The sequence below is a fragment of the Rhamphochromis longiceps genome, linkage group LG9 (genome assembly GCF_057381845.1).
Source record: "Rhamphochromis longiceps isolate RC_006_pf linkage group LG9, R_longiceps_female_GT1.1, whole genome shotgun sequence".
Taxonomy (NCBI): domain Eukaryota; kingdom Metazoa; phylum Chordata; class Actinopteri; order Cichliformes; family Cichlidae; genus Rhamphochromis; species Rhamphochromis longiceps.
Genome location: NC_140565.1, coordinates 33,304,569 through 33,331,417, shown reverse-complemented (window position 1 = coordinate 33,331,417; position 26,849 = coordinate 33,304,569). Strand labels below are relative to the sequence as shown.

Below are 26,849 nucleotides of genomic sequence, written 5' to 3'. Positions count from 1 at the left end.
GAGTCTCCACATACAGCAAAGGACAATCAACAGTGCATGAAGCTGTGCTGCTGTCAGTTGTGATTTAGTGCTTTGCAGATGAGATCACTGAGTCGTATCCACAAACTCTGTAAAAGATTGATGCTTTTCCGCCGTCTCAGTGTTTTCACGTCAGACGTCAGAGCGCAGGTGAGAGACTCACAGAGACTTTTTTATCCAAAGTGAAACCAGCGATCGAGACTGTAAACTCATCAGGAAAGTATTCCGAGTCCACAGATTGATGATGACAACTGATGGTTGTTCTTAGATTTCTATTCAGTCACACTTTGCTTTGAAACCAAACGAATCGTCCTTTGTTCATCGTTAGTTTCACGGTGACTTCAGTGTAGAAGCCACATTAGTTTTATTATATACAGTCTACAGTCATAACTGTGGAGAAGACGTAGGCAGTCTTACCAAATTCATCAACAAATAATTTAAATTAATTGAATGTAAAAAGAAAATGAGCCAATGCACTCAACCAATCAGAAATGGTCAGCCATGCAAGCCCCACCCCCACGGTCCACTTTTGTCCAGTTTCTCGAGTGTGTGTGAGAGAGAGGGTGTGTGTAGTTTAGCTCATTAGCTTGTCATATTAGCTCTGCAGGGAGCCTCGGACTGATGAATGGGGATTTAATCTGCTTTGTAATGAGAATGGGGGCAATCACTGTGAGAGCAGAATAACAGAACACACAACGCTATGAGTCATACTCCTGCGTTTTATAGCCTTATGCAACGCTGTTCTGAGGGCTAATGGACTGTTACTGATGACTGATAGGCACCAGCAGGATGACATTAGGTCCAAACGAGCTGCAGAGTGTTTCCTCTGAAGGTCGAGCTGAAGTGCGGGCGGGACCGGAGTAAAAATGACCGCATGCTTGTTATCGTTGTTGTCTGTGGGCTCTAAATCATCCACTCGGCCTGCTGCTTGGCAGGGACACAGTACTGGTTTGGCTGACCCTGACTCATTTACAGATCTGTGATCAGTCTGCCCTCATAGAGAAATAGTGTCCTGCAAAGTGAATGTGTTAAACGTGTGGAGAATCCTGAACATGCCCACGACATGATTCAAAACTAAAATGTAAAAGAGCCGTTTAGAGTCTGTATCTAAGGATAAAACAGAAACACCACAAGAAATCGTTCTTTTGAAACATGTCCGCTCATTGAAATGACAGCAGCGCACTTCAAAAACGCTGAGTTAAGAGCATGTTTACCGCTGAGTTGCATCACCTCTTCTTTTAACAAGACCCTGCAAGTGTTTGCCTTTTAAAACTACAGCATTGGTCTCCCGAGTTCCCAGATTTTTTATTCCTGTTGCTCGATTTCAGCTGCTGGGTGACAGGTCCGGACGACAGGCGGACCGGTTTAACAGCTGTGCTGTTGGAAAATGTGGAAAAAGTGTCAGTGTGGAATAAGCAAGTCCTTTCCTGAAAAAGATGTTGTCTGGATGGCAGCACATGTTTCTCCAAACGCTCAGCATTAATGAGGCCTCCACAGATGCACAAGCTACCCCTGTGCATGTGTGCCGACGCCCCCTCATTCTGTCATACAGGCTCTGTCCCACCTCTCTTTATTCCACGGCTTGTTGTGATTGGTCAGACTGGAGTCAAAAGGCAACAGTGTTGCTGGATTTGGATCTTTGCACAGTCGAGTTCAAACTTTGTGTAGATGCAGCGATGAGTTCACTGACAGTGGTTTTTAGGAGTGTTTCTGAGCCCATGCAGTGATTTCCAGCACAGAGTCAGGTGTGTTTGAGTTCTGCCTGAGGGCCTGAACATCACTTCTCTGGATCTTTGATGATAACAGATGATGAAATCTTACATCAGAAGCTTGATTGTTAAATCGCTGAACGATTTGAGCATGCCGTCTGTCACAGAGAGGTGAACTCCTCCCCATCGTCCCTTCTGATAGTCTCAGTCTCTTTTTTGTCATTTTACTAATCAACACCATCAGTGTCGGCACGATTTTTTATTTTTTAGCTCTGCACAACTTTTCCAGTCTCTTGTTGCCTCTTCCCAAAAATCATTGCATTCTGTTTTTATTTACAGCTCTCACAGCGTCTCGCTCTCACTTTGCAGACTGGGCTCTGTTAGTCTGACTTTCATTCATGAGTTGTTTATCAACCTCTCAGTGGAAGCTGTGGCTTTAGAAGAGATCCATGAAGTGACGAAGTCACTCTGGATAATAATCTTGTCATCTCCACTTGTTTGGAGCCATAATGTCCTAATCTTCACTATTGTGTCATCCGCAGCTTTGTCTCAGCACAAGGCAATTTTAAAAGAAGTTTACTAAGTAGCAGCTCCGCTTTCAGTCAATAAATAACCATCAGTCAGTCACATAAACATTATTATAGGTGTGGGCCTGAAATAACTTTTCCAGATCATTAACCAAACTGCCTCTGTTGGACTCTGTGAGGAGCGAGAACAGTCGAGCAGTGAAAATCAGCTTCTAAAGCCAGAAATAAAAACTTCTTTACTTTTCATATCCTGCAGATCGAGTTCCAAACGTACGCGGGGCAATTACAGCATATTTAAAGTCCTTTTCACACCGTGTGAGGTTGATTGTTGCCGCGGCGTATCTGAGCACTGAGTGGTGTAATTATTTCTTGCTGCTGTGTGGGCTCACTTAAAGGTGAAATCCACCTTCAGATATCATTACACGTCATCACGGTTTTGTTGCTTTCATGAGACCGTAGCTGAATTATGTCGTTAATTAGTTCCTGAACCACATCGTGATCGCAGCTGTCTGCGGATCCTCATCCGTCTTTTCACCCAGAGGAAACCGAACCACTGCTCTTCTCAAAGCCTTACTGCATAATGTTATACACTGTCTCTGAGTTTGGATACTTCTGTTAGTGCACTTCCACGCAGTGTGCAGGTATTGGAAAGGACTGTTGGAATACGTTCTGAGTTGTGACTCCCTTGTGTCAGTTTTCTGAATAGACTTTTGCTTGGATGCGTAAAATAAGGTCTGTTGTTGAAACTTTCTTTCAGGGTGCTGGTAAAGCTCATGAGGCTCAGCAGGTGAGTCTCACGCTGTACGGCTGCAGAGGCCTGAGCTTGAATCTGCCCCGAGGCGCTTTACTGCCAGTCTTTCTCCCACCTCTCCTGTCTTGTCTAACTAAATAAAGCCTTAAAGCACAAACTTAAGATATTTTTCATGTTTTGTTCTTTGCAATGTGAAACACAGAAGTTACATTTTAAAGCTAAGTGGGGATAACTTGTCCCACAGAATAAAATAAGTTAAAAACAGAGTGTTGCACCTTTTAACTGTTTAATTGTTGAGTCAGCTGCTGGTTTTTGCAGACATTTGCTACCTGTCGGGTGTCTGACCACATAAAACTGAAGTCGAAACTAATGTAATCCTCCTGCTGGCTGAAAATAGTTGAGTGGTTTCCACGATTCTTCAGTGTGTCAGCGATTGAGGCTGAGAAGTGTAGCTCCAGCATTTCATGTTCATCCTTGCTGTGCTCGTCATGTAGCCGCACTTGTCAGTGTGAACACGCTTGTGCACTGAAAATAGCGAGTGTAAGCGTGGAAGTACTCGACTGGAGACGCCGAGCTGGTGTTTGTCTTTGTGCAACAGTGTGACAGACGTGGACGAGCTAAATATTGCAGCACATCAAATATAGATCGAGTTGTGTCCCTCACACTGCCACAGAGACGCTTTCATAGTGTGACTGTCCCTTTGACATGAAGTGTTTCGTTCCCTCTGCTTCTCCTGCAGGTGAAGTATAAGAAGGACTTTGAGGAGAGCAAAGGTCGAGGGTTCAGCATCGTGTCCGACACTCCGGAGATGCAAAGACTCAGAAGGACTCAGGAGCAGATCAGCAACGTATGAACACACACACGATACACACCAAGCTACTGTTTGTCGCTCTGTATATGAGAGTGTGTGTGTGTATGTGTGAGGATGCACTCTGGTCGGTGAGCACAGTCTCTTACACGCACACACACAAACACAAAATGTCTACATCATCAAGTCCTGCAGCGTTTTGACGTCAGCTGTTTGAAGAGGAGCATCTTCTACAACCATTAGTGTAAGTGATCACGACTTCTATTTACTGAATGTAGGCAAAGTAGGTTACATTATGAATGTTTCTGAAAGGCAACAGAAGAAGAAGAAGAAAGGTTTCTGGGAGAGAACAGACGCAAAGGGGAGCGTGAAGGGCCAGAGGAGGAGAACGATAATACACGAGTAACAAGACAAGCTAGTAAACAGGGAGGACAGAGTTACTGCTAGAAGTTTGTGGATGTTTGAATGTTGTAGAATCAATTGAATGAAGTTTGAATTTATTACCAGTAAAGATTAAAAACTATTGAGTGTTTTTACACTAAACGAATGATTTCAGTCCAGAAAGTAGTTTGTCAGAAATGCAGAAGTTACAACTGTTGTGATGTTGAATCATTTAAAATCAACATTTAATGAACTTTATTTTTTGTGATTGTTTTCTTTTTGTGGTGTGTGAGAGAGTGTGTGTGTTTGTGCGCACAGATGTTCTACAGATGTGTCCTGATGACCAGACGACGCTCAGTGGATGATGCTGAGGTCTGTTTGTTTCCTTCCTGTAGTCGTTTTCTGTCTCTTTTTTTTACGTCAGTCTGATTGTTTTACGTTTGTATTCCTGCTTTTATAAAACATGTAAAACCAGCAGTCTTGGAGAAATGTTAGAAATTGGTCATGAAGTTAGGATCATGCACTTCTGCCCCTAAAAAGCAAAGATCATCGTGCACTGCTGCATCTACAGTTTATCACGCTGCATCTCCTCCACCGATTCAAAATATTCAAAACCATTCAAACCATTCAAATATGAGCTTAAACAGTACATGTGTTTATACTTAATAAAGTATAAAACATGTACTCTGACTTGACATCTCTCTTTATCTCAAATATATGTTAGCATATAAATTATATATAGTCTTCGAAGACTGGTGGACTCTTTGCCTTTGTGTTGTTCTAGACATTTTCTTGAGTTTTGTCGTTAGTGGGGTAGTGAAGTGAACTTTTTGTGCTTTTGTGGATCACTGGGAAAAGTCAGTGTGGAGTTTGTTTGGTTTCATGTAAGTGGAGCAAACTAGGAATTGGGAAAATGTGGAAAAGGGATTCCTCTCTACTTTCTATTTGCAGAGCTGACCTTTGTGATTTTGGTTTGTATATTATTAGATCTTGGATGGTTTGTATGGTCGATTTATTGGAACTCCATTGTATTTATTCCATGTTTTATCCTGGAAATCGGGGGTTGTGGGATTACCGAATTACTGAATCTGTGGAGTCTGAGTCTTTTGGGTCCATCGTTTTGTGCAGATTTGCTCAGTTTGAAACACGTGAATGCAAAAACTCTCACTAAAAACCCAAAACAATCATTTGAAATGTAACATATAGAAACATTTGCATGTAACAAAACCCAACTTTACTCTTTGCAGGCTGCCAGTGAGCTGCTAGGTGTTGAGAGGTTAAACAGCATTCAGTAAAAACTGACATGTGTGCAAAAACTTATCAGATTGATTTATATTCAGTGTCATTTTCTGACCTGTTTCCAACTGTCTGACTGACAGTAGATGGTTGAGACGTGTCGTCTGTTGGGAAACCTGCTCACTGTGCAGAGGAAAACCCCGCAGATTCCCTGATGTAGAATCTGCCCGGGCTCAGGCCAGTTTAACCATGTATGAATCCTGGCATGTAGTTTAGGTCCAACACTGGTTATAAACAATTTGACTTTATTAGAAAAGAAAAACACAATTAATTTGTTTGTGTGTTGGAAGTGTAAAGGTGAGGTATGCCCGCCCTCGGCCCATCACAGGACTAACACACGTGTGAGCAGCGTGACCCTCACGTTATCCAGCACACGTGAGAAACTTGGGAAACAGTTCAGTCGTATAAAAATGAGATTGAACAATGTTGGACTGAGTTAATCGTACGCTGACATATTTAGCCGTTTCTTTTCCCTCGTCTCTTCTGGGTTCTTCATTTCCAGCCTGTCGATCTTGGGCTCCGCCTCTGTTTACCTGACCGAGTGATCGCGTTATTCCGCTCCGTTAGCACAAACTCTCCCTCCTCTCTCGCTCTGCTTTAATTAGGACGCACACATTGGCTCTCTCGCTCAATTGCTGTGACCTTTAACAGCAGACCTTTTATTACTCAGCTCTTTTCGAGGTTGACTTGGCGAAAGAAAGATGAGGGGGATAAGTGTGAGGAAGAGGAGGTGGACGAAGACGGAGAGAAGCAGTTTGAGTTGAATATGATCAGCAGCTCGTGTTTTATTAGGAAAAATGTTTCATGCTAACCGCTCGGACACGCTGACGGGTGTCGTAGTTCGTCGTCTGTCCTTGAGTCTCATTGCTATGCTGTGGGAATCCAGATGATGTTAACGATGTAGCTGCGGTGATCAAAATGAGAACTTTTTATGTTCCTCACGTCAGGCTTCAATCTGCTCTTAGAAGTGTGTCTGTCGTATGGCTGAGGTTTGAAATTCTTCCTCAGCTTCCCTCGGTTTTTATTACCCGCTCTGATGCTGCTGTCACCTAACGAAGAGTAATTGTCATCGAAGGCGGCGCGAGCGTCTGTTTTGGAATTCATTCATTCCCTGATGGAGATCCTGTCACTCCTGGAGTTCTGACGAGCTGAAACTTTATGACCCTGCCTTCGGTCCACCCTGTAGCTTAAATACAGCTCCCCCCTGTGGGATCGGGCACCAGCGCGTTAGCAGAAAATCATCACATCTAAAAGTGGTGAGTTGGACCTGCTGCGTATCACTTGCTTCATCACACCCCTCCAGCACCCTGCCACCAGCTGACAGCCTCTAATCACCACCTGGCCATTTTTAGAGAAGCTCCATAAGTTTGTCACACAGGTCATCACACCTCCCACATCCAGCATGTTCCACTCAGGGTTCACGTCTCAGCCCCGACTGCCACCCCTCGGCTTCAGGTTTCACCTCATATTCAGTCTGAGACCTGTGTTAAATTAATAAGTGACTTTTACATGTAAGAAACCATCAGCTTTGACTTGATGACTTGCTTTCCTAACCCTTTCCCTAAAGATGGAGGCTTGGATGGAGCGCTGAGAGAGGCGGAGACGGGGAGGAGGGGGGGGTCGCATTTCATTTGAAATGAAGGAAGTGAGATTTAGTGCAGAGTGGAGGCTGACTGGGTAAAAGAAGATGATTAGACTAAAGTAGCGAGACAGCACTGACATACGTGGGAGAGTGGAAGTGATGTAACGAACAGAGATTAACCTCGACCCTGCTGTCCTCCGTGCCGTTATTATGTTCAACATAACAGGTGATATTAATAATCTGCAGCTATTTATACAGAAGGATAGAAAAAGCCTGATTATTGCTCAGTTTAATCTTCAACATCGTGCTGTAAAGCAAGTCCAGTGGTGTTAAGATGAGTCCGTTTATTTTACAAGTGTGTTAAAAACTCTAAATGTCAAAATCAGAACTCAGTTTGGTTTAAAAGCCAAAGAATGAAAATATTTTTTAAAGGATTTAAAAATGTTCATAAAGGGGACGTCCATCCCAACATTTAGGAGAAACTGCTGTGCAGTTTCACCTCTGTGGTGCATCAGCTCAGCTCTGTAGTGTAGAGGGAACAAAAGAAACATCTATAAAGTCTGAAATCATTGGAAACTGTCAGACGCCACCAGGGTGACATCTGGCCTTGCTTGTGTGTCCCAGCAGAGTTCGGTGCAGCTTCAAAAAAACTGAGCGACAGCAGACTGGCACCTGGATGAAGACCATTACAATAGTACTGGGAGAGCTGGGATGAATTCAAGGCATGCTGAATGAGAGCTTCCCCTCCATCAGTGCTTTAACGTCCACGAAAGTCATTTTTTAAACACTGTGTTGTCAGCGATCACTCGCAGGTTCTTTGCAAGCAACAGATCCTTAAAGAGTCAACAACAACAACAATCTTTATTTATAGAGCACATTTAAAAGCCTTGGGCATACCAAAGTGCTTTACATAAAACAATAAAAGGTTCAAACATTGATAACGGATAAATAAAAATAACGAGTTATGTTCATAGATAAAAGCTACCAATAAGAATGACTACAGCACATGGGTAATAGCAAGATAAAAGCTGTACCACCATAATAAAAACACCAATAGAAAGATAGGAGGGAATTAATACAAGAGGTCAATAGGTCACAGCAACCAAACAAACAAACAAACAAACCAGCAATTAAAAGGTGGAGAAGGCAAGTTTAAAGAGATATGTTTTAAGCTGTGATTTAAAAGAATGAATAGAATCAGATGCCCGGATGCCAATCGGGAGATTGTTCCACAGCACAGGTGCGACAAGAGCAAACGATCGATCACCTCTAGTCTTAAGTCGAGATCTGGGCTGAGCCAGCAGTAACTGTGACGATGACCTTAAAGCCCTGGCAGGAGCATAAGGGTTTAAAAGGTCCTTAAGGTAGCTGGGTGCAGTGTTGTTAGTAATTTTAAAAGTAAACAACAAAATTTTAAATTGAATACGATATTTGACAGGCAACCAGTGCAGATCGGCAAGGACAGGAGTAATGTGGGCAAACTTTTAGTTAGAATGCGAGCTGCAGCATTCTGAACTGTCTGTAATCTCTGTAAAAGGGAAGAGTGGAGACCACAATAAAGTGAATTACAATAGTCTAGCCTCGACGTTACAAAGGCGTGGATGAGCTTTTCGAGATCTTTATGCGGGATATAGCGCCTAGCCCTAGAGATAAGACGAAGCTGGTAAAAACTAGATCTGACAACAGCAGACACTTGTTTGTCAAGTGAAAAGGAGCTGTCAAATAAGACACCCAGATTCCTGACAGTATCAGAGAGAGAACAACTAAGAAAACCAAAGGCATCCCGGAGTTTGGCACGAAGGGCATTACTACCAAAAATCATAATCTCGGTTTTCTTCTCATTAAGGATAAGAGAATTCGACAACAACCACTTCTTGGCAGTCGAGTCGAGGTCAGAGCATCCGGAAATAACACAGCTGGTTTTCTGTTTGCTTAATTGAGAAAGAGCGATGTCATCCACACATCACAGTGCAGGCTCATTAGAAGGAAAAACATCATCTGCAAAAAGCTGCAGATGAGACGCGCTTCAGCTTCAAAGCGCTGGTATGGCATAGTTTCCACTGTCAGTAACAGCAGCAGGATCTGAGTTTATCTGTAGTGCAGTACAGTATTCCATTAAAAAATAAACTGTTGAAAACCTGAAGAGAAATGTGTTGTTTCTGCTGAGTTGTGGCTGGCAGCAGCACTGGTTCACATCAGGACGAGATCACAGGGCCTCTCCCAGGAAAAGCTTTGTGTTTCAGAATTCATTAACAAGATCTGAGGAAAGACACAAAGAGAGAGAGAGCGAGCTGGTCAGTGAGGAGGCTTTCTTTTCTTTCTTTTACCACCTATAAAAACTCCAAATTCAGCTTCAAGAAGAGACCAAAGCAGCTCGTTCCCAGAGAGTCGTGTTTGCTGTGATTCTGGGTGAGGCTGTGATGGCTGCAGGCCCAAAGTCAGCCAGGACTCAGCTGTTTCTCAGGCCACTGAACCACTGATTTACTGTTTGACCCCTGATGGGTTTGGATCTCTGTGAGTGCTGGTGAGCACAGAAATATCAAGTAGAAGGATAAATATTATAAGTATTAATGAGAAAGTGCCCCAAGACGATGGTATCACCAGTTATGAAAGCATGCTGGTCTGTAACAGAAGTCAGCAGTGCATTTTCTTGCCAACATTATTCAGTTGTCATGGTAACTGATGTATTTATATATATTTCTTTTTTTTTTTACATTTACAATTAACTGTGGGAGGAAAATGCTGTTCTTGGAACAAATCCGTCCGTGGAACTGATCCTGATTTCTAACGAAATCCGATAGTAAAGTCTTGCAGTTGTATTTTCTTCACAGTGATCACAATAAAAACTTAAAATCTAAGTTTTTTAATGTGATTGGTCAAAATAAATAAATGGACACCTCCAAAGCTGAAAAAGAAGCTGAAGTACCAAAGGCTGCAGTTCCTCTAGTGGCCACAAGAGGCTGGCTCCATCAGCGAGTCCTCATAGACATTTAATGTTAAAATCTTTGCAGCAGAAATAAACTTGTTTGCCTGCTTCAAAAAAGATTTTGGTTTCTATTGATGCTTTCCAACATCATAACTACAGTAAGCTGCGTGAATTCTGTTACAGCTCAATGATTTGGAGACTGTTATGAGTTTAAAATTAGGGATGTGACTGCACTGCAGTGTGTTTTCACCCTCACCTCACCTTCTCAGCTGTCTTTGTCTTACTGTTTTAATGCATTTATACATGGAAATCAATTGTATGACTTAGAGCAAATCTCTTAATAAGTGGAAGATAATCAATGGTGGCATCAATTAGCAGATATGTGTGTCTTTGGCTTCCTAACCATGTCAGGCGCAGTGGCCCGTGGACATGGGATGGACTCAAGTGCAGATTCAAAACCGGAGGCCAGGGGTGAGGTGTAACGAAAAGAGATTTTATTTTACAATGCTCAGAGGCTAACAGAAAGTGCAGACTAGAATCAATGAACATAAACTAGATGTCTGAGGCGAGAGAAAAATACTGTGATGATAACTAGATGGCAGGGATAACTGGGTGCAGGTACTGGGCAGGGGAAACTGTGGCGGGCCAGGGCACTGAAACAGAGGACAGAGCAGTCAGGGGAATCCCACAGAGGGTTGTGAGTGAATCTAAGGATAGTACACTGAGCTGTCTTACAAGCTTGCAGGTGGGGGTTGCGTGGAGGGGGGAGGCAGGAGAGGTCCAGGTGGGTGCTGCATGCAATGCAGGGAGGCAGGCAGGAGAGAATGGCAGCTCCAAAACGGAGAGGGATTACCGGCGGCAGCAAACTGGTATCCAGGAGAGCTTGGTAGGTGGGTTTCAGAGGCTGACGAGAAAAACAGAGATACGGTTAATACACACGATTAGTCACCAAGGAACGGACGTGAGGCCGAGAACTGACTAAAGTTGGCAGATAATCTGGCGAAGACCAGTTGAGTGCGCCGGTCATAAATACTGCTGGTACGATTGCCATCAGGTGAGGAACAACAAAGACTCCACCCACTGGGGAGGAGCTGATGCTGTGGAAAACCACCCAGACCACGACAAACCAGGCTTGCTCATGTTAGCAGAAAGCTTATTTCCTCACCTTCTCGTGTAAATTTGGTCACTTTTGTCTTTAAAATCGTGGTGGAGGTGTGGCACAGCTGCAGGGGAGGGGTGGTGCGGTGAGCTCAAGGGCCAGCGCCAGCGAGGTTAGAGGGACAGGTGGACATGATCTAAGTAATGAGGGTTCCCCCTGTTTATAGTGAGGTCAGAGACCAGAGGCAGCTGGAAAGCTGGTGGACGCTTGTGCCGAACCTGGGAAACAGTGTTTATGTGCAAAGTCATTAAAACAATAAAGCACAATGGGAAGTGTGTCGAGTCACGGTCCTTAAATCCTAACATGCAGCAGCCAGTTTACGCTCACCGCTGTAAAAGCCTCAGAAAGCAGAGCACAAGCCGTGGGTGGTGTGTGTGGTTACAGTCGCCTGTCATATAGTTTACAGGCTGAGCTGGGTTTTGCTGGTTGTGGAGCCTTCCAGGTTTGAGCCGTGCACATTCCAGTTCACAGATGTTTTTACTAGTTTGGGATGTAACAGGTACTGGAAAAATCTTTTTAATTAATTAACTTTTTTTAATATGTCACAGTTTGTAAGATTTGTTGTGTAACCAGGACAATGTGCATTTCCAAAGTGCCCAAACCGAGAAAAATGAGCTTTCAGTTGATTATTGAAGCTTATTTTTTCATATAATCAACAACAACAGCATTATCCACGATCAGAATCATTTATCCACATTTTATTATTTTTTGCTTGATATGCGTATTTTCTTAATTCAGAGTCAGTTTGCTGTTATATGTGGATGATTCGGTGTCAATGGTGATAAATGAACCCTTTGCTGTTGTGTTGAGCTGTGATTAGTCTTTGTGCAGTCTGGGAGCAGATGGTCACTCGGCGCCTACGCGGTCGGTCTTTATAAGGTCGACGTCCTGTTTACATGGACAGCCATCTGACACATCCCAGAGCCAGATCACCTGCAGTCTCTGGCTTCATATCGGAAAATCATTCATACCAAACGATGCTGGAATATTTAAAGGAAATGGGTGTTTTAATTCTGCACCTGTGTACACTTTGAGTACAAAAGAAAACATAAACAGATAAAGTATTTAAATTCATCAGTGCATAATATCAGATGATAGTTCAGTAATACGTTTTAGGGAGTAAGTGATTGTTTTATTTTGAAAATAGTTCCAGCATTAAAACTTCAAATGTAAATATAATATATAACAGTCAACACCAAACTTAATCCTGTGACCTTCAGATCCCATTCCCAACTCTGAACATCACCTAAACACCACAAATAAACTATTTGTTTATGTTTTCACTGATTCATTCTGAACAGCTGCTTGATGGAGTTGATCAAAAATAGAGCAGAAAATTAAGAATAATATGCTTTTTTTTTAAAATTTCATACCTTTAATTAATTTTCTTTGTTTCCAGATATATTAATCTATGAGCTTAATTTCTTAATTACTTTCCAGTTTAGCATTGCAGTGAGCCAAAGCCTGTTTAACAGGTGTAGACGGATACACCCTGACAGGTCAAAGGTCTATTGAAGCACCAGATCTGAATATTTAAAGACATTAAGTTGTTTGACATTAAACACCAGGTGAGGCAGGAACACGTGGGCTCTCACTTCTGGTGTTGATTTATCAGAAATGACTTCTTGTTGTCCAGCTGTTCACTTCTGCAGCCACGCGGGCCTTATTTAAATGTTCCAGCAGAGTTTGGTGTTAGCCGCAGTCCACGCTTTGGGAATCAGTGATATATAACATTATTATATTTCCAATTCAACCATATGTTCAATTCCACCATCAGGCCGGGGTCTTTGCATGTTCTCCCCGTGTTTGCGTGGGTTCCCTCCGGGTACTCCGGCTTCCCTCCGGGTACTCCGGCTTCCTCCCACCGTCCAAAGACATGCAGCTTGTGGGGATAGGTTAATTGGATAATTCAAATTGCCACTAGGTGTGAATGGTTGTCTGTCCCTGTGTGTTGGCCCTGCGACAGCCTGGCGACCTGTCCAGGGTGTACCCCGCCTCTCGCCCTATGACAGCTGGGATAGGCTCCAGCACCCCTGAAAAGGATAAGCGGAAGCGAATGGATGGATGGATATTTTTGCTATCGTGGATTTATATTGATTTTTTTCATGTATGACTTGAATGTCATAATTAATCAAGCGATTTACAAACTGGTGGTGTAGCTACTCTCAGATCTTTTGGTCTTTCCTGACCCTGCGTGGGTTTACTTTTGGTTTGCAGACAGAAAGCTGCACATCTGCTCAGCAGAAAAATAAAAAACTCAGCTGGAGATGAGATGTTGAGGTTGTTTGATCTTTTCAGCAGCAACACTGTTGGATCTTTATCTCAGGGCACCAAAGGCAAAGCTAAATGAAGCAATGAACTTGGACTTACACTCTTCAAAAAACATTAAACATAAACGGTAATAATAATAATAACTTTAACATATATAGAAATTTTAAAATGAATATGTCAACGCTGTGCTTGTAGTTTATCAGTTACTGCAGGGACCAAGGCACCTGATTAATATTTGTCTGTTTGTAAGTGGTGAATGCCTTCCAGCATACGACACCTTCATCCCTGAACACACACACACACCACAGTCACACAGCTCCGGTGCCTCTGTCTTTGTTTCTGGGCAGCACACACTGTACCAGAGCTGGCACCGTGGCTGGGATGAGGGGCATGGCGGTGATAAGATTCTGAGTAGCGGGCTAAATGTAGAAGCTAAAAATGATAAGAGGCACTCGATCAACATGAGTCAGAGAAGACATTCAGCCATCGCAGGAGGCTAGACGAGGCAGTGCAGACGCTCACAGGTTTTACTGAATATATAGAGAAACGAGAGGCGAACACGACATTACAGAAACTGAGTGTCGAAGAAGCTCAAAGTTTGACAGCAAAGAAGGTTTAAAGGACCTGGAGTGGAGGAGTGAAGTGCTGGAACAAAGTGACAAAACTGAGTGATCACTACATCGGAGAAGGTTAATAAGAGGCAGTGAGTAAAACCTGAAAGACCGACATACGCAGAGGAAGCCAAGAGCACAGAATGGAAAATCAGCCACAGGTTGAAGGTGAGAGAAAAACGAGCGAGTGAGGTGAAGGTCTGAGGATGTAAAGTTGGAGATCTTTGGTGTCAAAATGAAAGTAACACCACACAGTAACCTGCAGAATTAGGAGATGACTTATAATGTAATGTGACTGTAATCTTATTCTGAAAAGCCAAAGTTCAACCTGTTGTCCAGTGAGCACAAAAGACGACCTTGATCACAGGGTGAGGATGACTTTGAGGAAGCTGTTAGCACCAGATCAAGGGCGACTGTAACATGGAGGACTGTGACAGGAGGCTCGTCTTTGCTGGCCGCCTGTTATCAGCTGACATGGGAAGACTGACCCAACGCAGCTCTGATGTGTCTTCCTGGCTATAAAAGCAAACCCAGATCAGCTGCTCGTGTTTTTCTTCCACTCCACCTGGAATCAGACCAGTTGTGATGGTTGTATTTTGGCTAGTTTGTGTTTATTAAATTATCTTTTATTTAAATGAACATCTTGTGTGAACTCTCTGCCTGTCATCTACTTTGAGCCAGTTCATGATGAATAAAGTCCAATCAAATACTTTTGCTTTACTTACTTTCTAATCGTGGGGTACAGGCTACATTGACTGCTGAGTTATATCTAGTGTTATTATTTATTTCTGTCCCAGTGGTAACTATTACTGTTATTACAGTTTTATGTTACACAGAAGTTGTCGTGGTTTCAGGCTTTTCTGTTGTGTTTGAGTTTGGTTGTGATCGTCGTCGCAGTGCTTGAAGTTTTTGGATTATTATTAGTTTTGGATTCCTTTTGTTTTGAGGGTGATTTTAGTGATGTCAAGGTTTATTTTTGGACTTATTATTTAAGTCTTGGTTCCTCAGGGAGCAGGTGGATGAGAGAGAAGTGGAGGTATACACTGGAAATAAGGGGAATGAAAGTCAGTAGAAGCAAGACAGAATATGTGTGTGAATGAAAGGGAGGCTAGAGCTGAGGTATTGAAGAACAGAGTGCAGGCAGGGCTGAGTGGGTGGAGATGAGTAAAAGGGAAGGTTTACAAGGTGATGTGTGGTTTGGAGACAGTAGCATTGATAAACAGGCAGGAGGCTGAGCTGAAGATGTTAAGTGACCAGAATGGAAAAGATCAGAGACGAGTAGAAATGTCAGATGGACATCTCGGGTCGAACGGTTTGGAGACAACGTCCAAGGACAAAGCTGAGCTGTTTGGACATGTGTAGAGGAAGGATGTTTGGATGGAGCTTCCAGGCAGGAGTGAAAGAGGAGGAGCTCAGACGGAGGAGACTGATGGATGTACTGTTGGAAGGCGTGCAGGGTGGTGGACAGATCACTGTGGTGGCTCCTAAAGGGAGCAGCCAAAAGAAGAAGACGATGGAGTTGTTGAGATGTTTGACTTACTCTGATGTTTTACACTTTCACTTTCTGAATACTTGGTTTTTATTCAGTGTGAGTTACAAATTGAGTTTATTATTTCTGTCTGCCTTGTGTGTCACTTAGTGTCGTTCCCCACCTTTGGTATCATGTTTGTGTTTCTTTTGTCATTTTTTACCTTTTGTCCCTGTTGTGTGTTTACAAATAAATATAATTTCAAGTTTATTTCTTCTGGAGTTCAACATGAACTCTTTTTTCCCTCAGAGCTGGCCGAGGTGGAGAATGACGAGGCTTCAGCTGCAGAGACAAAAAAGGTGGTGACAGTGGAGGAAAATGAAGAGGAGTCCACGGTAACATCAGCGACCACTGTGGGCACGGTTGCTTATACAACTGCTGAAGGTCTGCATGAAGAGGCTGAAAGTCATAATACAGCAGAGGAAGTGGAGGAGGAAGATGATGATGCAAAGGTGGAGGCAGGTGGAAAGGAAAAGGATGAAGATGAGGATACAAAAGCAAAGAGGTTGCTGGTGTCGTGGGAGTCAGAGGTGAGAACCTCGAAATTTGACTGATTTATAAACTCTATCAGAAACAACAAACTCATCAAACACAAAATGAGGAGATGAAACTTTTACAAACCTGGATTTGTGCTTTAATTATACTCAAAACAGAAGGAAATTCATCACAGCACAGAAACGTTTGGGAGAACACGAAGCCTGCTGCTCACACCAAAGAGGATCTTAAAATAGTTTCAAGGCTTTTCAGGAAAAAGGGCTAAATTCTGCTTCCCTGAGTTACATTTGTGCAGCTCTCATCTCATCAAACATAAAAGAGAGAAAATAAATAAAGTTTCCCACCATTTTCTATTGTTAGAAAGCCTCCATGATAAATCTGATCTCTTTACAAATCTTAATGGTCTTAACATCAGTCTAATTAGAACAAACATAATTGTTCTGCAGAGAGAAACAGCTTCTGGAGGCAGCAGGAGATCTCCATAAAAGTTGTGCTTATTTGGTTATTCTTTGACTGATTTCCCTGTTAACTACAGCAGCATGTTCCCAAACTACCAAACACTTTGAGAATCTTCCCGTTCTTTGATGAAGTCTGTAGAGCAGCAAATTTTGTTAAGAGGAGTCACACCCCCACACCTCTAAGCTCTGAGTGGGAGTCTTTCAGTTGACCTTGGCGCGGGCCTTTGTCTGGCACTGCAGGTTTTTATAAAGGCTTAGAGAGGATTAGTGAAACTACAAATGAAAATGTGCCATTATTAGCCTTGGATAGTGGGATTTTGGGGGGCTGAATACAGCCTGTTAAGAAAGTCAAAGGATTAACAGTGCATGAATTAGGGAAGTTTCCACTGGTTGACTCAAAGCTTTCTGTTGCTCTGGATCGTTAGTGAAGTCAGTCCATCAGTTTCTACTTCAGCCAGGAAGACTTTATTGCTCTTTTCATTGGACTTCCATTGCTGTTTTATACCCATTGAGTGGATGGTGGGGTTGCAAAGAGGCTTGCAGCAAAACATTAGCAATTAGAATTGTAGAGATCAGCTAATTTGGCATGATTGTGGCTGATCTTGACTCTTTGACCTGCATGAATAAACTCTATGCTCAACATGTTGTCTGCAGCCTGGTAACATGCAGAGGTGTCATGAAGGACACTAGACTTCTACCTAATGTTGCTCTCATTTGTGCTGTGAGGTTGCATGAGGACAGCTGACCCGTGTGTCTGACTCTGACCATTTTCCGTGCCATGTGACATCATAAAGTCACATCTGAAAAAGTGAAATAAAGCAAAGGCATGACAGCCGAATGTCCTGAAACCACATGTTGTTTATAAGCGTTTCCATGTTATCATGTAGGTGTGTGAGAAGCAAATGAAATGTTGGATACTGTGTTTAATGGTCTTCACTCAGGCTTGTCTGCTTTTAAAATCTTTCCCAAACAATGGATGCAAAACTGATTTCATCTAAAAATAAAATCATCAAACCTGCATTTTTCCTGTTAGTTTTAGCATTAACCCTTTAAAGCCGGGCGGGCACGCTCCGACTATTTTTGAAACCCCTGTAGAACCAGAACCACGTAAACTAGCGCAATAATGTTTTTTTGCATATGAAACCGGAGGAGTTGTACTTACATCTTATGCCTCCAGCTTGTCCTCAGTCACGGTTTCCTTCCACATATAGCTTTGCAAACATTGCATAAAAAGCACTTGCAGGAACAAAAACATAATATTCCAGAAACACGCTTTGCCGATCCGATCAGCTGTTTGTAACACTTCCTACATTGAAATAGACGTCAGTGCGAACTACCGCATGTCCGCCATTACCTGTCCGAAACCGGAAGTGACATCATTTTCGCGGAAAATGACGTTTTTTTTACTTATAGGCCTTAAAAGCCTATACTGGTGTTTTTATAAGTCATGTTTGACTTCATGCTTTTCTGAATAGTTTCTGGGATGCTTAGAACTCAGATTGCACTGCTTTAAATAGTTTATTTTGATGCACCTGCTGGTTTCTTTGCAAATTTGCATTATAGGATTTATTTTCATTTATTCTGCAGTATATAAAAATTGGTGTATGTCAAAAATAAAACTATGAAGACACTCAAAATAAATTTCCTGTTGTTGGAAACTATTTTTTGCAACTTTTTTTGTATTTAAGGTTTTGAGGGATAAGCCTCTTAAATTTCTCTAAGTAGAAATGTATGTAAAAAAACCCCACAAAAACGATTTCCAATTTTTTTTTGTAGTTTGTTGCACTTTTTTGCATTTATGTAGATACTATGGACTTAATGCAGACATATTATTAAAATATGGGCTATAACAGTTGTATTGATGTATAGCAACTTGAAATGCTCCCAAAAATGGCACTACAGCATGTAAAAATATAAAGTAAGCTCTGGCGGACTTCTTTCTATGGTAGGTCTTAAAGGCTTAATGGCCACTCATGTAAATGCTGGAATTTTCCTACATCCAAGGATAATAATGTTTTTTCCTGGTTTCTGTCTATATAATGTCAGAATTATTCTTATATATCGTCTCGTGTTTTTCAGGCCTCGTCTGACGGGAAGCCTCCGCTGCCAGACCCGGCGTTTAACAGGAGGTGCAGCCTGCTCGCCAGTGACGTGAGTTCATTCAGTGTCACCTCATTATTTTAATGTCACCGTTCATGCTTATTGTCTACAGTTGTGTCTACAGCTCTGTGATGCTGCACTTAGTGTAAGCACTGTAAGTTAGTTTGAGCAGCATGCACAAACACACGTGTGCGCTAACACGCTAACGGCGTGCAGCAGCTATAATGTCGTCATTTTCTCCTTCTTAGGCAGCTGGAGAGGATTTTATGAACTTATAAACTGCCTGGTGGTTTGATCTGTAATTCATAATTACAATAGTAGATCTATATTTTAAAATGTACAAATCAGAAGTAAGTAAACCTTTCAAACTAATGTTTTGGAATAGAAAGCACAATGTTTGCATTAAAATATAGTTCAAGGGTCAGGGTTTTTTTTCAAGTTTCAAATACTTGCTTTAGAAATAAAATCAGCAGAACATAAAGATGCTCAAATACATTACACGAACAATAAAACTGTACTTGAGTAAATGTACCAGGTGACGTTCCACCGTTGATCCGATCGATGCTCCTGTCCAGTGACATTGAGAAGTGTACGAATCAACAGGATCTTTCCTTGAAATACTTTGTTGCCCACATCAACTGTTTGTATTACCAACAGCACAACTGAGCCTCATCTTTAAAAAAGAAAAACCCTGTTTATTCGTTTTTTTTAAATATCTTTGGGGGAAATGGAGGCCATTGCTATTGCTCTGTTTTTGCTTTTTGCAGAAAGAATCATGCACTAGTTGCCAAAATATTCAAATCTAATTCAACATCATTCTGCTAATTTCAACAGAACTAATGAGGTTCACTGCAGTGAGGGAGCTCCTGAATGTTCCAGTTTTCAGCCCTCTGAAATCATTGATTCAGTTCTGAGAGAGGATCATGTGAATATCTGTGAAATGTTTCATGGCTGTCAATGTGACAGTTGGGAACATAATGACACAAAGTGTTGTCATCATGTTCCCATCTCTCTAAGCAGACTGCTTAGAAATGCAGACAATGATTATCATGTGATTTAAGATTAAATGCCTCTGCAATTGTAAATGTTCCCGTCACAGAAAAGCAAAAGTGGAAACTTCGGCTCGTATATGCACCACCCACAGCAGAGGCCTGACAGGCTACACCAGCAGAATAGCCGTTGGGGTCCCAGTTGACTCTGCTGATGTCATGCTGCTAGCTCAGCTAAATTCTCGGGCTGAAATGTCATCACGGTGAAGTCCGACGTGGTGCGTAACACCTGCTGCTGTTTGCGTCGCCTGATTTGTAACTCATGAATAAAATGTGAACTTCTCGAGGCGTAAGACAGAAATGTGTCATCCTCTCTTCCAGCACGAAGAGCGTTGCCATTGGTAACCAAAGTGCAGCGCTGCCCTTTATTCAACACGCAGAGAAAATATACTCAAAGGAGAAAAAATGCTTTCTGACTTCTAAAACAGCCTTTTGGAGTAAAACGCTGAATGAGGCTGAATGTTGCTGTTGGATGTGGGAGGGCGAGATATTGATTCCCTGGTGTGAGACAAACTTGGCAGCTTGGCTGTTAGCAACAGCAGAATGAGTCATCAGCTACAGTGGAAGCAACTCAACCCACCTGATGAAATCATTTTCACTTTTATTCCTCCAGCCGCTCTCTACATGGGAGAAAACCTGCCCTCAAACATCCTTTTAAGAGGTGTAACACACACTAATGACTTTGCCATCCTTCGGCAGAATCTTAATGAATTTGCACAACAGATGGTGGAAAAAATCAGATTTTTTTTCTTTGGTTGATTCTATAACTTGAAGGAAGACAGCTACATTTATCAGACCATATCTAAAATATAGATGTAGCTACCGCTGCTAGGTCCAACCACTCGCACTGAGCCCTAAGAATAGAAGATGTTTCTCTGCAGATGTTATGAAAGGTTAAATGTGCCCAAGAAAGCACAAAATGTTCTGCTTTACAGTTTAATACTGACGTTTATGGCTAATGGACTAGAACTAATAATGCTTTTCTACTCTTCAACTTCTACATCTAAACACTTTTAAACTAACAATCACACTTTTGTACTTCAGTGAACACATCAGGGGCAAAACTAGAGGAGGCGGGGCTCAAACCATTAACCTTCCAGTTGGTAGATAGCCTGCTGTACCCCCTGAGCCACAGCCATCCCATATGGAGACTGGCTCACTTTTATAGCAAGCCTCAGGTAGCCAATGGGGCTTTGGTTAACCTCGGTAACCAAGGACGTGTCTGAGAAGCTTAACATGGTGTAGGAGTGTATTGTAACCCCAACTCTAACTAAGTAATGGCTAAACCTGATCGAACAACAGCAAAAGGACGAGTTTTAAAAACCATAAAATGAGGTGTAAATAAACTGAAACAGGATTAATGGTCCCCCCCTTCCCTCGGGACAGTGGCTGTGGAAGTTTTGTAAGAACAGTGTACAAACAGGAGTCTGCTGACTGCACTGTGCTCACCTTTATTTCCTTTAAACTCAACTTTCATCCCTTTCTATTTTTAATAATAAATAATGAAGAAAATTGTTGGAGGCTGAACTATGTTTGTCTTGTTTGAGAGCCGCTTTATTAAAAATATGGTGAGAATAGGTGTCTGACCAAGCGTTGGTTTGTGTCGAGGTGTTGAGAACGTGTTGTTCTGCTTATTTGTGTTGAGTCTGAAGTCGGCCTCGCGTGTTCCTGGTTAGAAGCCATCGAAGCTGTATTTAGTACTTTAAGCACCTGTCGCTTTTTGCCCACACTGACTTCCTGTCACAGATTGGCTGTGACAGATTGTCGTCTGTGGATTAATTCCATTTTTCTCCAGAGTCTCTACAGAAAATCTGCCAGGCTGTTATTGGACCGAACATCCAATCAGATTCAGACAAACACCAAACTGCACATTGTGAAAATATATGGTGAACTATTTGCAGGTCACTTCATTAGCAAAGCACCAGAATACAGAGAGTTTGCATAGTTTTAATCAGTCTGGGATCATGAAGTTAATAAAAGCAGCTTGTTTTGTTGAACAGAGAATAAAACTGAGAATAATCCAGAAATTAAGAGACATCCAGAGTAACTGTAGATATAAGTTTCATTGTTTAACCATTAAATAATGAAACTTATACGTATATGTATACAACAATGGTGAAAGCCCACAAAATTCCCCAAACGTACAACCAATTAATCAGCTTTCTGGAGAGCCCACGCAGCTCTGGAGACACACAAGCCCCGCCCACCCGATAAAACCTAATACCAAACAGAAGAGAGGAGAGCTCAGTCAGGCAGGAGCCAATCAGGAGAAGGTGTAGCAGTGATACTTCACCTGGAGTTCATGTAACGGGGTCGGCTTGTGCTGTCAGTGATCCCCAGTGTAAGTTACATAATGCAGTTAATGTATTTCAATCCTCTGATGCTAATTAAAAGGTAGGCAGCAGAGAGAGATTCTGAAACTCACAACCTGAAGGGATGAAACGTCTGCACGGCTGAAAAACACATCACACGGTCCTCGTGGGGACGCAGCTCAAGTTCACGAGAAGTTCGGCTCAGAAACACGTTAACACTCGTGTCTCATCCTCCAGGTCAGATATAAAGAAGACTTCGAGAAGATGAAGGGACAGAGTCTGTTTGTTCCCGGAGCCGAACTCATCCACGCCAAGAACATCAGCGCTGTGATCTCTGAGGTCTGACACACATCGTACTTGTGCTTCAATGTTAAGTGAGGACCAGGCCAGATCTGCTGTCTTTGTCTAACATTTCCTCATCTTTACGGTCTAAAATTGGCCCTACGATGACTCGTTCTCTCTCTTTTAAATGTTGATCGAGTTGTCTGCTCATTGTGCTGAAATGTGACTGTTTCAGTCTAAGTATAAGGAGGAGGGGAAGAAGGAGGCGGCTGTTTCGCTGTACTCCATCCTGCCGGAGACTCCCGAGACGCAACACGCCAGAGAGGCTTCAGAGCTGCAGAGCGAGGTAGTTCAACTTCAGCACAGCCAGATTTTAGTCAGTTTCTCCACACGAGCCACGTTTACAGCGTTCTCATAGAAAGTATGACTGAAACTCTGAAGACAAGACCGATGTCTTAAAAAGAGGATTTTTTAAATTTCCCATTAAAAATGTTTCATTGGCTTTAGCACTGACAGTCGCGTGTGTTTGTTTTTCAGATTAAATACAAAGGAAACGTGAAGACAAAGATTTCCTCGTCCCTTTATTCTCTGCTGCCAGAAACCACAGAGACCCAGTTTGTCAAAGAGCTGTCTGAGATACTGAGCGAGGTCAGACCCGACGGATGGATTGTTGAGACTAAATGTTAAAATGGAAAATAAATGAAGATGAGTGAATGAAGTGTTATGTCAGCACCACTCGTCCCTCTGAAACTCTCTCTGCTCCTCAGAACAAGTACAAGGAGGAGGGAAAGAAGGAGATGAGCAGCAGTTTGTACTCTCAGCTTCCCGAAACCACCGAGATGCAGCTCGCCAAGACCGTCCACGAGTTCCAGAGCGAGGTACTCGGCTGTTGTACAGCAGCTCTGTGTCAACATGTTTCAGCTGAGCCCGTATCACAGCTGCTCACGCTGACTGTGGCAGATTCATGCAGCTGTAGAGCTCGGAAGACGTCCGCCACACTGACTTTAAAGTTAATCTGTAAAGAGCTACTAGTTTGTGTCTTGTTACTTCCTGGTCTATTCTGATTGGTTCTGATGTCGTTCTGTTTCAGAAAAAGTACAAAGAAGACGGGAAGAGGAAGGCCTCCATCTCCATCTACTCGCAGCTCGCTGATACTCCAGAAATACAGCACGCTCTGGAGGTGTCACAGCTGCAGAGTGAGGTACACACACACACACACACACACACACACACACACACACACACACACACACACACACACACACACACACACACACACACACACACACACACACAAACTGTATCCATGATCCTCTTTTGCAAATATCTGTCAGTGCAAGATTAAATGCGCCTGCTCGAGACTCATTTCTACCTTCGGTCTTTCAGATTTGAGTGAATGCAAATGTAACAAAATATGTAACATACATTTTTAGAAACAGCAAAGAAAAAGCAAAATTACACCAAAGTTGACAGTGAGACATGAAGGAAAGATAGAGGGAAGGAAAGAAGGAAGAATGGAAAGGACAAGAGAGAGAAAAAAAGAGAAAGGTGAGAGAAGAAGAAAGGAAGTGGAAGAAAATAATAAAGACAGGACTGAAACTAAAGAGGAAGAAAGAGATAGAAGGAAGGAAGGATGAAAGAGGAAGGGTGAGATGAAGAAAGGAAAAAAGAGAGAGAAAAGGAAAAGAAATAAAGACAGGAAGGAAACAGGTGAGAGGAAAGAAGAAAGAAAGGAAGAGAAGAAGAAAGAAAGTGAGAAAGTAAAATAAAGAGAACTAAATTAAGAGAGGAAGAAAAAGATAGATGAGGAAGGAAGGATGAACGAGAAAGAAAGAAGGAAGGAAGGGCATAAGAAAGGAAACGGCGAGGAGAAGATGGAAAGGAAAGGAGAATGGGAAAGACGAGGAAAGAAAGCAGAGCAACAAAAGAAGGAACAGTAAGGAAAGGAGAGAGGAAGGAAGGAAGGATGGAAAGAAGGAAGGCCTCGCAGCCATCCCGGGCGTTACTGAACGAGCATCAGAGGCTCAGAGTTTGAACCGATGGCTCTTTTTCTGAAATCGTTCTGTTTTTTGCTGTTGTCGTCTTCTCTGTTTTATCCCTGAGCTCAGCCTCTCATCACTCGCTCTCTGTCCCAGGTGAATTATCGCCCTAAGACGATGGTTAGAGGAGCTCCCGCCTCTCTCTACTCGCAGCTGCCCGACACCACAGAGATCCAGTTTGCCAGAGAGATGACTGAGATGCACAGCGAGGTACGACACAGGCGCACCTTTACAACATACTGTGTGCAAACAGGCTGAAACTCTCCACAAGCTCTCGTGCTGTCGGACTCGGCAGCAAAATGTCAGAAATATTCTCGAGACCTGAAAGTTCCCATTTGTTCTCACAGCGTTGAATGAGGAGCAGAAGAAGAAGTTTCCTTTGATAGATTCATATAAGACATTAAAAACAACAAGACTCTGTTCTGTGTTTTTACATTAGTGACTCACAGGATCCCCACAGGTCCACCATGAACATCTGATGCATTATTTTGTGTTGTCTCCCCTCAGAGTAAGTACAAAGAGGGCGGCAGGAGGAGCCTCTCCCAGAGTTTCTACTCTCAGCTCCCAGAAACCGCCGAGACCCAGTTTGCTAAAACAGTTGCTGAGCTGCAGAGCGAGGTGAGCCAGCCTCACAGCTACGTGTGCAGATATAATCACAACTCGTGCGTGATTAGTTATAAAAAGGGAAAATTAGTTGTTTCACGTGCACACTGTGGGAAAATAAAGTGCCTCATTGTATGTTTATGAGTGCAGTTTGTCCCCTGAGGTGGTGCCGCTGTGGTTTTACAGAAACCAGCATTAAAGCTGTGGGCAAAGTTTTATTCCTGTAACGCTGCTCAATGCACCCTTTAAATTAAGCAGAAGGCATTTACTGAAATATGAAAAGTCTCATTCTGTGTCTATATGGGTGGAATAAACACCAGTGGGAAGGTCCACACTGTCGCACACTTTCCTCTTTCAGTTTTCCTGTTTTTTCTTGGTGCAGATTATTTGAACATTTCACATAAATCAGTTGGTGCAGAGATAACAATTTATTAGCCCACCTGTCATTAAAATGAGGAAACACAAATATTTTAGGAATCAGTCACAAAGTTGTTTAAAACTGAAAATGATATTGTTATTTATGAGACATGTAATAAACTGAATTCTCAATTTTGGACCCAGATCTGAGTCTTCACACTGGACCTCTGTGTGTCAGACACATGAATCAAGCATAACAATCAACCACTGAAACAAACTGTTCAGTAAATACAGAGTTACTGTCACTTCATCTTAAGACCTGAACTCTTCCACGGCAGCATTTTTAATTTCTCTTTGATATTTGGGCTGATTGGGGCCCGATGAATGTAAAAACAAAGAATTTACCTTATTTTTGTTTTTATGAAAATCAGAGCCACATATGATGATATTCATTTAAAACTTTGATAGAACAGTAGCAGTATAATGTTCTCGTAAGTGGATATCAGGCCCTTGTAGAGCAAAATTGAGTATTTTGGTCTAAATAACCCAAAATGTGATGTGGACGCCAGGTCCTAGGAGGTTAAACTAACTTGCTTTACTTCCTGGATAACAACAATAATTCTATTTTGACATAAAAAATATGATTTTAATTAAATTGTTTGTGAATGCTGATGGATTAACAATTACAGAAACATTAAAAATTACCAACAGTGTTAATTCAGGTCAGCTGTGAGGAGGGGGGATCATTTATTTGTTAAGCGCTGGACCTCTGCACCTGATTTTGCACCTTTCTAAAAAATAAACAGTCCTGTGTTGCTCTTGGATTTCTCTTTTTAATTACTCAGAAACACGTATTTGTCTTTTTTGACCTCTGAAAGTTGCACATAGATACCTGGAGTTAGCTTCCCGACAGTTTTGTAGGTTGTACCTGTGAGCACAGACGTGGACTTTTACTGCACATTTATATTTCATGTTTGTTCGTGTTTGAAGGCTTTTATGAGCTGACGCTGGATTAACATTTGTCTTTGTTTTCAGAGGCGCTACAAGGAGTCGGGGAAGAAGGGCGTGAACTCGTCTCTGTACGCTCTGCTCCCGGAAACGCTGGAGACGGCTCGCGCCAGGGAGGTGTCGGAGCTGTGTAGTGAGGTACAGGAACTGTACAAAGCCAGAGAAATGTTGGAATAAATTACATCTGTAGGTGGAGATTTTTTGGACTTATTTAATTAAATGATATTTTGTAGTTCGAGTTATTTCAGTAACATTTGGGATCATTTCAGGAGAAACGTGCAGATTTTTGTAGAAGTATTTTCTGTGTGGATGAACTTTGCTGTGATCACAGGTGAAGTATAAAGAAGACGGTAAAAAGGAGATGAACATCAGCCTGTACTCTCTGCTGCCCGAGACCATCGACACCCAGCACGCCAAGCAGGTGTCAGACCTGCAGAGTGAGGTACACAACAACCAGGTTTTTAAAAAAAAACTTTAAACCTGAGTAAGACTATTAGTAAAAAAGACATTTATATGATCATCATACGATTTTCAAGGATCATTGTGTTGTTCTTCAGCCATCTTTAAACTGTGTTAGCT

At 42.3% G+C, this 26,849-nt stretch overlaps 2 protein-coding genes across 6 annotated transcripts in view; both read left to right on the top strand.

Annotated features, from left to right (window-relative positions):
- LOC146662679 (LIM zinc-binding domain-containing Nebulette-like) overlaps nucleotides 1–15,951 on the top strand; it is a 58,466-nt gene extending 42,515 nt beyond the window's left edge. Inside the window, exons 4-5 of the mRNA XM_085419300.1 lie at nucleotides 3,745–4,566; nucleotides 15,817–15,951. Of these exons, the coding sequence (XP_085275426.1) occupies nucleotides 3,745–3,858 (114 nt within the window). The 3' untranslated portion in view covers nucleotides 3,859–4,566; nucleotides 15,817–15,951. The remainder of the gene's footprint in view (nucleotides 1–3,744; nucleotides 4,567–15,816) is intronic.
- The window catches only part of LOC146662678 (uncharacterized), a 76,169-nt gene continuing 65,257 nt past the window's right edge, over nucleotides 15,938–26,849 (top strand). For 3 of the 5 annotated variants that reach the window (XM_085419295.1, XM_085419294.1, XM_085419297.1), the window contains exons 1-11: nucleotides 16,039–16,097; nucleotides 18,600–18,671; nucleotides 22,219–22,320; nucleotides 22,499–22,609; nucleotides 22,801–22,911; nucleotides 23,031–23,141; nucleotides 23,354–23,464; nucleotides 24,399–24,512; nucleotides 24,810–24,920; nucleotides 26,298–26,408; nucleotides 26,602–26,712. In XM_085419295.1, coding sequence (XP_085275421.1) covers nucleotides 22,246–22,320; nucleotides 22,499–22,609; nucleotides 22,801–22,911; nucleotides 23,031–23,141; nucleotides 23,354–23,464; nucleotides 24,399–24,512; nucleotides 24,810–24,920; nucleotides 26,298–26,408; nucleotides 26,602–26,712 — 966 coding nt within the window. In that variant the 5' untranslated portion in view covers nucleotides 16,039–16,097; nucleotides 18,600–18,671; nucleotides 22,219–22,245. Of the gene's footprint in view, nucleotides 16,098–18,599; nucleotides 18,672–22,218; nucleotides 22,321–22,498; nucleotides 22,610–22,800; nucleotides 22,912–23,030; nucleotides 23,142–23,353; nucleotides 23,465–24,398; nucleotides 24,513–24,809; nucleotides 24,921–26,297; nucleotides 26,457–26,601; nucleotides 26,713–26,849 lie in introns of those variants that run through there. The other 2 variants (XM_085419296.1, XM_085419298.1) reach the window with 2 other exon arrangements.